Genomic DNA, 12681 nt, shown 5'->3' with positions numbered 1-12681 from the left:
TTAGTCATTCGGTGCACTTTATTTGGAAATGAATTCCTGGAATTTTCTTTAGCAAACACCTAATGAAAAGTCAGGTTTGGTACGATTTGAATCTGTATAAACAAGTTTGTGGGGTTTTATGTCACAGACAATAAGAAAAAAGCTCTAGTCTCGTTTGTCTACGTATCGTCGTCATCTGGTCCTTGACTGACTGAGAGTCACGGTAAAAACGAAATGTGCCGCTGCTGACGGCGCGTTCATTTCTCAAGGAAATGTCAGTGTGGAGCCTATGAGAGGTGGCGCGTTGTGAGTGCTTGAAAGAAGGCGGTGTGAAACACCTTGTTTGTCTGAAACCACTAATCAGGATCCGCTCAGGAAAAGGTCAGTTTTGTATACTGCCATGTAAATCTATGGAAGCCCATCATCCCCTGACTCGCGCACAGAGGTGGAGCTGTACGGTACCACATGGTAATAATGAGCTGCTTGTGAAAACACGAAACAGAGATCAATCATAATTCTAAAGCCTGAAAAACTGTCGGTATTCTTATGTTTTTTGTCCTCAATTAAGAATAGTCTACTGTGATTTAGGATTGCATTACATCTTACAGTCTAGACCAAACATCTAGACAAAAAAAGTATCCATTGTCTTTTTCTTTTTTCTTTAGTCGTTTCCATCTTCAGGGGTCGCCACAACGAGTCCTCCTCCTCGATCTCGCTCTGTCTTCTCTCTCCTCACACCATCTACCTCCATGTCCTCTCTAACTGCATCCATATATCTCGTCTTTGCTGCATTTATAACATCCTTCTTCCAATAAATCCACTGTCCCTTCTCTGGACATGTCCAAACCATCTCAGTCTAGCCTCTCTAACTTTATCTCCCAAACTTGTGCTGAATTTCTGATGACTTAATTCGCAAGTGTTTGTTTGCCCTGCGTTGTACTCCTCTTCCTGCTTGCGGAGCAGTGCCCGTTCTGCTTACATTCACACTGTACTCGAACCGCGCTCGAGTTTTCTTCTACCGGACCAAGACCTAGGTTTTAGCCTGGGCCAGAGTTCGCCTTTTTGTTCTGTGACAGAGATTGATGGCGAGTTCACACCTCCGCAAACGAACCGGACTTCCTAGGAAAACGGGCTAGAGTTCGGGACAACAGAGCTGGTGTGCATGCACCCCTAATCTTATCCATCCTTGTGTTAGAAGTTTAATCTTGCTGGAGGCCAGGTCTGGTCTACTTTGACTCATAACCTGGTTCGGAACAGATCATACCTGCTCACAATGAGCGATCTAAGGTTCAACACCCGATGAGTCATTTTGGTTTGCTTGCTACCAACACTTAGATTTGCACATCACCCTATTATCCACCATCAGAAACGGATAAGACCAATGACATCATACAGTCACCCCACTGATACACTCTGATAGGCTGTGCCTGCCCCGAATGTGGAGGCGGAGCCAAGGGCCAACATAAGCTGGGGCACTCTGTTGCACGGGACCTCCGCTTCCGGGTTAAAACGGGTCAGACGGACACCTCAGCGCTGAGCTTGTTATTTTTTTTTTGCCTTATCGACACTAAATGGTAAATAGAATTTACTTTTCTTGATTTTATTGAGTTCGTCTGAGTTTCACCTGGGACCAAAAGAATTGGAAGGGTGCCGTGGTCGGACGGCCGACACTCGTAAGGGTGAGGAGAACCTCAACATCTTCACTCCTGCCACTTCCAGTTCCGTCTCTTGTCTTTTAGTCAGTGCCACAGTCTCCAACAACGGTACTTAGGCATCAAACAGAAATATTTTTGATTTTTAGCTAGTTAGCTTTTAAGCTAGTTTAGGTAGCTCTGTGTTCAGTGGTCTCATAATCTTGAGACTGCAGGTTCGAGCCCATGTTGAATCAGGAAAGGCAGCCGAAAGAGAAACACCAACATAAGTTCAGACAGTTCTCTTTAAATACTAAATTGGTGAATTGGGGGGCGGGGGGAGGGGGTATTGCCTTTATATCGCCTACATAAAACGTGAATTAATAAAAATGTTCACATATGATACCCAGAAGTTTCTACTATTCATGATTAAATTTCTTATTGATACAATCCATAATTGTAACAGCAACAGTTTCTTTGAGAAGAACAGAGCTGTTTAGCCCTTCACTCCCCTCTGCTCCCCAAAAAGGCGGGAAATGCCATGGCATCCAATGACTCGGCAAATTCTGTTACCATATTTAATATTATTCAGCAGTATCTTCTTTGTTATAATATTTCATCATGGCTGGCCTAACGGGGGTAGCATGGTGGCGCAACTGGTAGAGCTGCTGCCTCTCAGAGAGATGGTTGCTGGTTCAAATCTCGGTCTGGGGGCCTTTCTGGGTGGAGTTTGCATGTTCTCTCCGTGCATGCGTGGGTTTTCTCCGGGTACTCCGGTTTCATCCCACAGACCAAAAACACGCGTTAGGCTGATTGGTAACTCTAAATTGTCCCTAGGTGTGAGTGAGAGTGAATGGTTGTTTGTCTCGTTTGTCTCTATGTGTCCCTGTGATGGACTTGCGACCTGTCCAGGGTGTACCCCGCCCCTTGCACAGTGATTGCTGGACATGGGCACCGGGGACCCTCGTGACCTAAAATGGAAGAAGCAGGTAAACGATAATAGATGGATGGATGGATAGACGGATGGCTGCCTAATGGCCTTAATAAAACTTTTAATTTAAAGGAGAATCAAATAAAAGCCTTTGCAGATCAACTCTCATTAATATCTATTGGTGTTTAAAACCACGTGGCATTTTTACAGGAACAGTAAATAAATAGTTCTTCAGCAATGTTATAGATGATGGTCTTCCACTGTCGATCTCACCTTCCCAGGTGCAGGAGGTCCAGCCAATCAGCTGCAAGGTAGAACACAAAACTCCCAAACTACCAAAGATCATATTTTTCACTCTTTCCCCCCCGCTTCACACAGTAACACCGATAAAATACCACAAGTTGGATTCCCACGAGCAGGCAGCTCGGTCAGAGCAACTCAAACTTTTGAATTTTACATCATTCACTCAAAAAAAAACAGCTTAGAGGGTAAATGGAAAGTTGGAGGCAGCCATGATCCTTCCCTCCTCTCTCAGACAGAAAATAATAAATGTTTGAGTTCCTGCTTCAGGGGAACATCGACTAAAGCATCACCTCTCCTCGCATCGCTTCCAACAGAGACCTGAGAAGGGGAGAGACGCAAGGACACAGGAGTCAAACGAGACAAATACCGTAAAGATGCAAAGTTTTACTTCTGTAATTTATCTACCGGATTAACGGTTCCAATGTCTGTCTAATTTTAAGGTTTATTTTGTTCCAAGTGATTGAAAAATGACACAAAACTATACAGCATAGAAACCTAGAAGAAAAGGTTGCAGATATCACATGAGAAAGAGCCGCAACGTCTTTATATCTTTTCATTCACACTGAGGTTCCATTTACCCATTCATCCAGCACTCTACTAGATCTCTACAAAGCTAATCTGAAACTACGAAGACCAATCAGTGCTTTAGATCACATTCATACACCGTTGGGACAAACATCGCACTGAGGGGTTCATTGTCTTGCCCAGGGACACATCAACATGTGACTGCTGGTGGAATTGAACCCCCAACTCTTCCACTGGAGGACGACTGCTCTAACCACTCAGCCACAGCTGCCCAAAATCTGTAATCATTATACGTACATCTAGATCTCATTAACATTTGGAGTAAACAAAATTCAAGATGGCTGTCACAGCTAAGTGAACATATCAAGCATAAAAATGGCTTAAATTCTGTTAATTTTACAGATATTGAGCTAAATATTAGTGTGGTAGTAGCTGAGGGTCATCCCCCACACATACTCTGAGTTCAAATCTCCAATTATGGTGTATTGTTTTCAATGATATAGTAAATGGTTGTGATCATGTTAGGACAATGGATAGGTAGTCAAAATATTGTGATGATTATTACCTGGAATTTCTTGTTTTTTGTGAATGTACTGAAGTTTTGAACCCTCAGATTGATTAAAAATATATTTTTTGTTAGATCTCATTTCCATAGGAAGAAAACCCTGGACATGTGTTTTACACTGCAGCCCACATATTTGTTCAGTTTTTTTCCACATATTGGGAATTATGCAAACACGTGAGCATTCAGTGAGATTTGTTTCAGACAATAATGATTTTCAAAATAAAGTATGTTCCCCTGTTTCGGACACAAGCTGGGCTGTCAGCTGGTTGTTGGCGTGAGACCTGTCCAAGTGCTGAGTCTAACTGGAGGGGACAGAAATCTCATATGACGGCAGATTTCATGTGCCAGAGTTCAAAAAATGCCAGCTTATTGCTGCTGAAAAGGTCATCGGGCTAGAAGGGGAATAAAAAGTCTTTACTGGGGAGACGTCTGTGTGTTTGTAGGAGTGACCCTGGGACGAAGGCCGCAACCTGAGAGAGCCACCGCGCTCACGTGAAGCGCCACGCCCTCGAACCGCTCCTTCCTGCTCCCGTCAGGCTTCAGTGTCCGTTACCTCCAGCTCTCCAGGAAGCAAACTCCTCTCAGAGAGCGCAAAAATCAATTAACAGAAAGATGAGTTTCAGAGATAAAGCCTGCAAAATGATAATTACCCAGAATCTTCAACGATCCGGTCCGTGATATGAACCACTGTCGTGGTGGACCGGCAGGATCTGAAACATCAGTGGTGATTGTTTGGTTGTCGATCTGGAGATAAAAATAAAACGATCGCAGAGAACTGGACTCCATGGTAAGCGGCGGGGGTCATGTTTCACTGATGTTTGTGTGATTTCTGATCAGCGCCGTACGACAGAGGGAGGGAACGGCTTTGTGGAAGCTAACCGCTGTCGGTTTAATCGAGGCGCTTCGAGACACGAGGGCAACAAAGAGGCACAAACTCCTAATTCAATAAACATTCGTCAAACTTAATGATATCAGTTTCAATGTTTTCGCCAGTGTCTGTGTTTGTCTGTACAGCTACAAATTTTAATTAAACTTTCGTAAATTATTTACTGAATATGTAAGACCAACTAATTACCTACCAATTCAATATGGCTGCCAAAGCAAAACAATTGTACCGAACATAAAATTGGCTATAACTTACAAAGTTCAATGGAAAATTTAATGGTATTAGCTGAAAGTAATCCCCAACACCTACTCTGAGTAGGCTATGCAAGAGATTTGATTCATGTTTTGCTATTATTTATTTGAAGTTAACACTGTCTGTTAGCAAAATATCACAAACCACTTAAAGGATTTTAATTAAACTTTCAGGAAATACCCATGAATGATGTGTGTTTGGAGCTAATCCAATGCAAAGTGGTCACCGCAGCCAATTAACCTAAATAAACACAAAATGGCTATAACTCCACCACTTTTACAGATGCTTAGCTAAAAGTTGGGGTGGTAGCAGCCGAGAGTCATCCACAACGCATACTCTGAGAGCAACATTTTGTTATTCTTAAAGTTAGACCAAAATGGCTACAATTCCATCATTTCCCAGCAGAGGATGATCTTAATCAAAATTCTTACATAAAGGCAGCGAGTGATATGCATCCCTTTAAGGTGTTTAACTCAGTTAGCCATCATCAGATTGGTAGATGATCAATTAATTTATCAGCATTTATTTATAGAGCCCTGTACATCAGCCAAAAGGTGCACACAGTGCTTTACAGTGCAAAAATTCAAAACAAATAATAAAAACAATATAATAATGCTTCTAGGTAAAAGAATACCACATACACCACATTATACACCCTTCAACAAACTGTTATACAGCAATAAAGCTAATCTAGCAATAGCCTGGACAAAGAAAGACACTAACATTTGATGTTGATTGTGACCTTGACCTTGGAGCAGGGGTGACAAAAATGTATGGCACCGTATAGTGATGATGCACATGTGAATGAAGTTCAGTTGAATTATCTTGAGCATATCAGAAGTTATGGGAGGGACAAAAGTAGGTATGAAGCCTATACCATAATAGGTCCGTCCTCGAGTGGCGTATAAAAAGTCTGCCTGACTAAAAAGGTTTAAAGATTAGATTTGAAAAGGCCCATGTCAGTGATAGAGTGTACGCCATGAGGAAATTGGTTCCACAGTCTGTCGTGCGGGTCATAATTTGGGATTAATGTTGTAAATCCTGACTTTTCCAGTGCACCGCCTAAAAACGACCAAAAACATGCACGTTAGGCTGATTGGTAACTCTAAACTGTCCCTAGGTGTGAGTGAGAGTTTGAATGGTTGTCTCGTTTGTCTGTGTGATGGACTGGAGACCTGTCCAGGGTGTCCCCCGCATCTCGCACACTGACTGCTGGACATGGGCACCAGTGACCCTTGTGACCTGGAAAGGAAGAAAGTTGGAAAGTTGATGTATGTATGTATGTATGTATGTATGTATGTATGCGTGTATGTATGTATGTATGTATGTATGTATGCGCGTATGTATGTATGTATGTATGTATGTATGTATGTATGTATGTATGCGTGTATGTATGTATGCGTGTATGTATGTATGTATGCGCGTATGTATGTATGTATGTATGTATGTATGTATGTATGTATGTATGTATGTGTGTATGTATGTATGCGTGTATGTATGTATGGACAGATAACTATTCAAATGAGAGCAGTCCGCAACGGTCGCATCTGATCCAGGTTTTGGGGTATTTCTCCTTAAAACAGTGGCCACGGAGCAAATATAAAACCCATTTTGGTTCAGATTGGCTGGTGGAGAAAAAAGGTCACAATGAAGAGATGGTGTACCACAAGGCTCAGTCTTAGGACCCTCCCTCTTCACAAGTTGAAATTGCGGACCAAACTATGTAAAAGGGCCTTCTCTCACTCCGATCCTGTTACCTGGAATTTCTTGCAAAAAGATCTGAAGTTGTCGACTTTGACCACTCTGGGATTTTAAACAACTGTTAAGTTCACTGCAAAACCCAACGCAGATATGTTCCCGTTTGTAGTTACATCGCTTCATGGTGTTAACCGTTTTTGTTACATTTTTATATAATTTATTTTATTTACTTTCCATTTTATATGCTTTTACCTGTATATGATTGTCTGTTGTCTATTCCTCATCTGTGTTCTTTGTTGAAAACGGGTCTCTTGTAAATGAGTCCTCGAGGCTGAGTGAGACTAACCTGTATAAATAAAAGTTGAATGAGAAAATGGGGGGGGGGGGGGGTGACGGTGAGCTTTCTTATATATGTTACCCCTCCCCCTTTCTGCCAACCTTGGAGTCAGCATTTTTGAGGAGTGCCTCAGAGATGTCGTGCTGAATAATGTGTCCTATGAATAAAACACATTAAGCTACAAAACAAGTTGAATTATTCACATTTCAGAGCCTCCGTCCCCCCCCACCCCCCACCCCCCCCTCCCAACCCCCAAACACAGGACATTTTAGTTATTCAGTCCTCTGAGTCTCCGGCTCTGATCATTCCTCGGCTGGGTTTTGTTAATCCCTCTTTGTTCTTCTGTCTTCCCTCTCAGCTGAATTGGTGCCGATGTCTATTTTTACCCCCCCAGAGTTACTACTTTTTCCTGAAAATGTCTCGCTGTTTACGCAAGGAGCTCTCGAAGGCACCAAGGAGCGCGTTTGTTCTGGTGGAGTCTTTGACGACTCGGTGCCACACAGAGATCCAAACCGGATTCATCACCGAGCGCCAATCTGAAGCAACCAGCTGTGAGTGAACGAGGAAAAGAGAAGAAATTACAAGGAGAGGGTTGCTAATGAAATACTTGACCTAATATCTGTTTCACATCCTCAAGAAATGTTATTTTACTGATTGCAACATTCATCTCCGAAAAAAACAAGACAAGGTGTCTGTTAGCAGAATATCTTCTTAACCACTGGATGGAAACTTGCAGAAATTATTCATCAGATATTAAATATATTCACTTTTGCAATCAATCTACTTTAAGCTGGACCTCAAAGCCAATAGATTTGATCAGACACATGAACAGAATAAAAGTGTTTTTTTTTAATAATTTTTGTTAAGTTTTGGATGTTTTATTTTACTTTGACTCTCTTGGTGTTCCTGGTCAAAAATGGCCGATCATTAAACGTGACTACGTGAAATATCAGGTCAGCAGGTGGACATTAATTATTTCCCACACCCTCAGATGCATTTATAACTAGAGAAATTGCATTTCCTGCAAAAATGTAGTGTGAATGCTTATTCCTGAAAAACATTAAAATAGCTAAAAAAAAAAAAGCTTTCTTCTGCTAGCTTAGGCTTGTTCTTCCATTTCAGCATATTTCCTGAATTTGGTTTAAATAAGTAGAAATGAGCACAAAAATGAGTAAATAAGCTCTAAAAGCTGAAATTAGCAACAACAGCAAAATAAAAAATAGCTGAAAAGATAGAAAGAAGCTGAAACGACCAGAAGTGGAGACAGCACAAATGTGCCCTATTAGGCTGAAAGAAACAGAAGTGTGCACAAAAAAGTGGAGATCTGAAAAAGCTGCAATTTCCAACAACAATAACAACAACAGCCAAATATTAGCTACAAAGGAAGCTTAAATTTCCAAAAGGAAATGGAGAGAGCACAATTGTGCCCAATTAGGCTGAAAGAAGCAGTTCTATCTTATTTTATCTTTAAAAAGTGGAAATTATTTGAAAAAAGCAGGTTTGCAACAACAACAAAAAAAAAAACCAAACAGCAGAAAAGTAGCTAAAAAAAAGCAGAAAGATGCTTAAATTACTAGAAGGAACTGGAGAGAGCACATTTTTGCTGAATTGGACTGAAAAGTTTAAATGAGTGCAAAAAAATGTAGAATTAGCTGAAAAAGCTACAATAAGCATAAAAACGGCAAAATAGTAACTGGAATGGCTGAAACTTGCAGAAATAAGCTGAAAGGAGCACAACAAGCTGAATTTAGCAGAAAGAAGTGAGAAGAAGCACAAAAATGTAGTTTGCAGAATAGAGCAGAAAGGAGCACAAAACATCTGAAAATACAGCTGAAATGAGCTGAAAGTAGTTGAAATTAGCGGAAAAAAGGTTTCTATTAGCATAAGGAAGCTGAAAGAAGCTGAAGCAGAACAAAATGTGAAAGGAGCAGTAAAAGGTTGTAAACACATCTAAAGATTTGAAGGATAGAAAATGAGCTCAATTCATTTTCTATGAGGAAAAAAAAATGGCAGAAAAGGCTAAATATTTAAAAAAGCTAAAGTTGCACCAATATCAGAAGTCACAGCAGGATTGCCCTGAAAGAGCCGAACATTTTGATTTACGATTTGATCAAATAGCATAAAAATTGTAAAACGAGAAAGATGCTGAAAAACGTACGGAAGAAAAATTGATCATAATTGCGTGAATGCTTCATAAACATTAAGACACAAATGCACACAAACAAAAGCAGCATTAGTTCAACTGGATTTATTTTTTCCAGATCTAGTAAATAAAAGGTTTCTTAAGGCCTTGCTCACAGCTCAATCTGCAGCAGAACAATCAACAAAGTTCGGTTGAGTTGATGTGACGACCTCAGCCAGAGATGAGACTCTTGTGCTGGTGGTGAGGAGCATTAAAGATGGAGTCAGACCAACAGACAACCAAACGATCCAGTGAAGACAATGAAGGCCCGTCTGCGTATGCCGTTATTCTGATGAAAGAATTGAAGTATTTCTTGGCTTTGGATTATAGTGTTCTAACAATATTTTTACTCAGTCATTTACTTTTACACCATTTTCCATTCAGGGGAGCTGGTCCCGGTCTCCAGCAGTCGTGCGAAGAAGCGGGAGACAGGAAGCCCTGGACAGGTCTCAAAGGTCTTCATCACATAGTTAAATTTTCAGTTGTAGATTTGGCGCTACTATATGTTTACTATAAGTTTTCTCTTCCCAAATAAAATAATTCCTGTCACTTTTGACCAGAACACTGAGGGATGTTTAGCTGATCCATTCTTAAAAACGCAAAGTGTGCCGATGCGTTCAGCAGCCTCAGCACCACCAGCACCGACGCAGCTTGTGTTGCTCAGCACATTTATATTTGTGTTGTAACGTTGTTCGTTTGAAAAACAGCAACAAGCTGAACAAAAGTTTTAAAAGTTTAGCTAACAATTAGCCTAGCTTTCATCTTTTTCACCATCGTCTGCTCTGACTGACACCAAGGCTATTGGACCATTAGAACATAATTTTGGAAAATGACCAGACTTATCTCTTTCAGCAACTGTATGTGGTTTAAAATCAGGTGTTTAAAGTTTTAAAAACACCAATATGGAGCAATCAGAAAGGATGACACTCATTATGTTATTGGACTACAGTAGTCCCTCGATTATCACGGGGGTTATGTTCCAGACTCCACAGCGATAGGTGAAAAACCACGAAGTAGGAACACTATATTTATTGTAGTATTACATATATTGTAAGGCTTTATAAACCCTTCCCACACTCTTGCAATGTTCTTAATGTAATCTAAACTTTTAAACCTACCTAATTTTAACAGCATACATATAAGTACTGTACAGTACTGCAAAAATGTATGTGGGTACTCACCAGTGAAGATACTACTACAACTTGAAGGATGAGTTCAGCGTCAGGATTATTTGTGACTTTCCTTCCAGTTCTGTGAGTTTAATAGATCGTTACTTCTGACTTTGCATTGCAAAACTATTTTTACCACATCGGTTTATCTGCTAGTGTTTTCTCCCTCCATTGCTGTTCTTTGTTTGGCAGAAAGCAGTGGCTTCTGGGCCGTGTAGTTCTTTTGACTTGCATTACAGTGATTATTGAAAGAAAACTACAAAATGGTGGTGCCTGTCCAAAGTACGTTTAGTTCAGTTTCTCCTCTAGTGTTTGGTACCTCCATTGCTGTTCTTTGTTTGGCAGAAAGCAATGGCTTCTGGGCTGTGTAGTTCTTTTGACTTGTGTTACAGTAAAGGCTTATTGAAAGAAAACTACAAATGGTGGCACATGTCTGAAGTTTTTGTTTTGCTTTGTTTTTGTTCTCCGCTTCTGTTAACTTTTTATCCTGTAGCGTCCTGATCACTGAGTAATGTTAAAGTTGACGATCGTGTGTCTTGTACAATCTTACGTTGGAAACCCGCGAAAGAGCGAGTCTGTGAATGTTGAACCGCGAAGTATCGAGGGACTACTGTATTTTGTTTTTTTTCCAACGTCTCATTGTAAAAAAGGCAGAAATGTTTATTCTAAAAATATTTTTTAGTCCTCTTGTGCTCGTTTTTGACCCGTATTTAGTTTTAAGCCACTCGCTTGTCTAAACGACAAACATGGTCTCAACAGAACCTGCTGGCCCGAGTTTTACCAGAAACCATAGTGACCTGGAAAACTCTGACTCTCTGCTGTGTGCACGCAGGAACGAGGTGAAGCTACGAGCTTTCTGCAGCATCGACATCTCAGACAGCAGAACGTGATGTCACTGGGCACAAACCTCTGCTTCTTCAGTCTCAGCCACATATCAGGATCACACAGGCGTCTCAGAGTGTTTGTCATGGCTGCAGGCTCAGAACAAGCCGAGCTGATTCACAGAACCCCAGAAAAGATGAGCTGCATTGATTTCCTCCCATTTATTGGACAATATTTCTGTGTACTCACCAGGGCGCAGTACGTCTCTGGAGGGTCTCCACAGGTGATGTTGGGGGGATCCAGGGTAACCTTCAGGAACTGGGTCATGTCTGCCGCCTCTGGCTGGCAGGCCATGTAGTCCCAGGTCAAACCCTCGTCTGAGTAAACCTGAGACTTGCACACATCGTAGTGACCCCAAGCTGCGGGGTAGTTCTGAATAGCTGCATGGCAAATGCCAGTCCAAACCACCTGCAGCGCCAATGCCAACTGGAGATGCATGACTGGTCCTCTGTCAGCTCCTTCCAACGGAGCCATGGTTCTGTCTGAAGATGCACAAACAAGGGATTACTTTTCTTTTCCCAGTTTTGTCCTCGCACTTAAATGTAGTGAGGAGGCATGTCAAACTCCCTTAAGGGGGGGAGCATGGGTCAGCTTAGAAGGGTCTTGTTGGGGTCTTTTTCACTTTTCTGGAGAAGCTGAGAGGTTTCAGGCCCAAAGATAAAAAGGAAAAGGGGGAAGAAGACGGGGGGAGATAGCCGTCTGATAGGAAAGCGAGTATCAGGTGTCCTCAGCTCTCCTGGCTGTCAATCATGGTCCACTTCCTGAGTGATGATCTGGAGCTGCAGGGAAACAGAAGAAGAGCAAAGATGAGCAAATCTCCCTATTGGGAAGAGGTTCTGACACTGAAAACACAGCTGAGGCCACAGCAGGTGAGGAAAGGTGTATGTGTGGACAGAAAGTGGGGCGGGTGTGAGACAGAAGTGCCATGTTGGTGTTTGTTGTCCATCAATAGCAATTAGTGCATGAGGCCATCAGGGTAAATTAGATCCTGCTGATTCCACACCAAAGCCTACATTATTGGAGATTTCTCCTTTTATCATAAAAAGTGGTGTAGACTAGTGGCTCCCAAACCTTTCAGCTTCATCCTACAAAATAAAAGTTGCAGAGACTCGTGACTGATTGTTACTGGTTAAAAGTGCACATATTTTGCTGGAGAAATCTTTGAGCTCAATGGACAACGCTGAACGTCGAAGCCTGTCTCTCTGATGTTATAGGGGTGCATTAGTGCATGTGGCATGGACAACTTACACATTTGAAAAGGCAACATAAATGCAGAAATGTGCATACATGTTTTAGAACATCTGCTCCCATCCAGACATTTTTTTTAGGAAAGGTCTTGCA

The 12681-nt window shown here is 41.6% G+C and overlaps 1 protein-coding gene across 3 annotated transcripts in view; it reads right to left on the bottom strand.

Moving 5' to 3' along the window:
* Positions 1-11778, bottom strand: part of ntng1a (netrin g1a) — a 141952-nt gene extending 130174 nt beyond the window's left edge. For all 3 annotated transcript variants that reach the window (XM_037693786.1, XM_037693788.1, XM_037693787.1), the window contains exon 1: positions 11530-11778. In XM_037693786.1, the coding sequence (XP_037549714.1) occupies positions 11530-11778 (249 nt within the window). The remainder of the gene's footprint in view (positions 1-11529) is intronic.
* Between the last annotated feature and the right edge of the window lie 903 nt (positions 11779-12681).

The sequence above is a fragment of the Nematolebias whitei genome, chromosome 20 (assembly GCF_014905685.2).
Source record: "Nematolebias whitei isolate Nwh7 chromosome 20, NemWhi1, whole genome shotgun sequence".
NCBI classification, from domain to species: Eukaryota; Metazoa; Chordata; class Actinopteri; order Cyprinodontiformes; family Rivulidae; genus Nematolebias; species Nematolebias whitei.
This window is presented reverse-complemented; position numbering and strand designations above follow the sequence as displayed.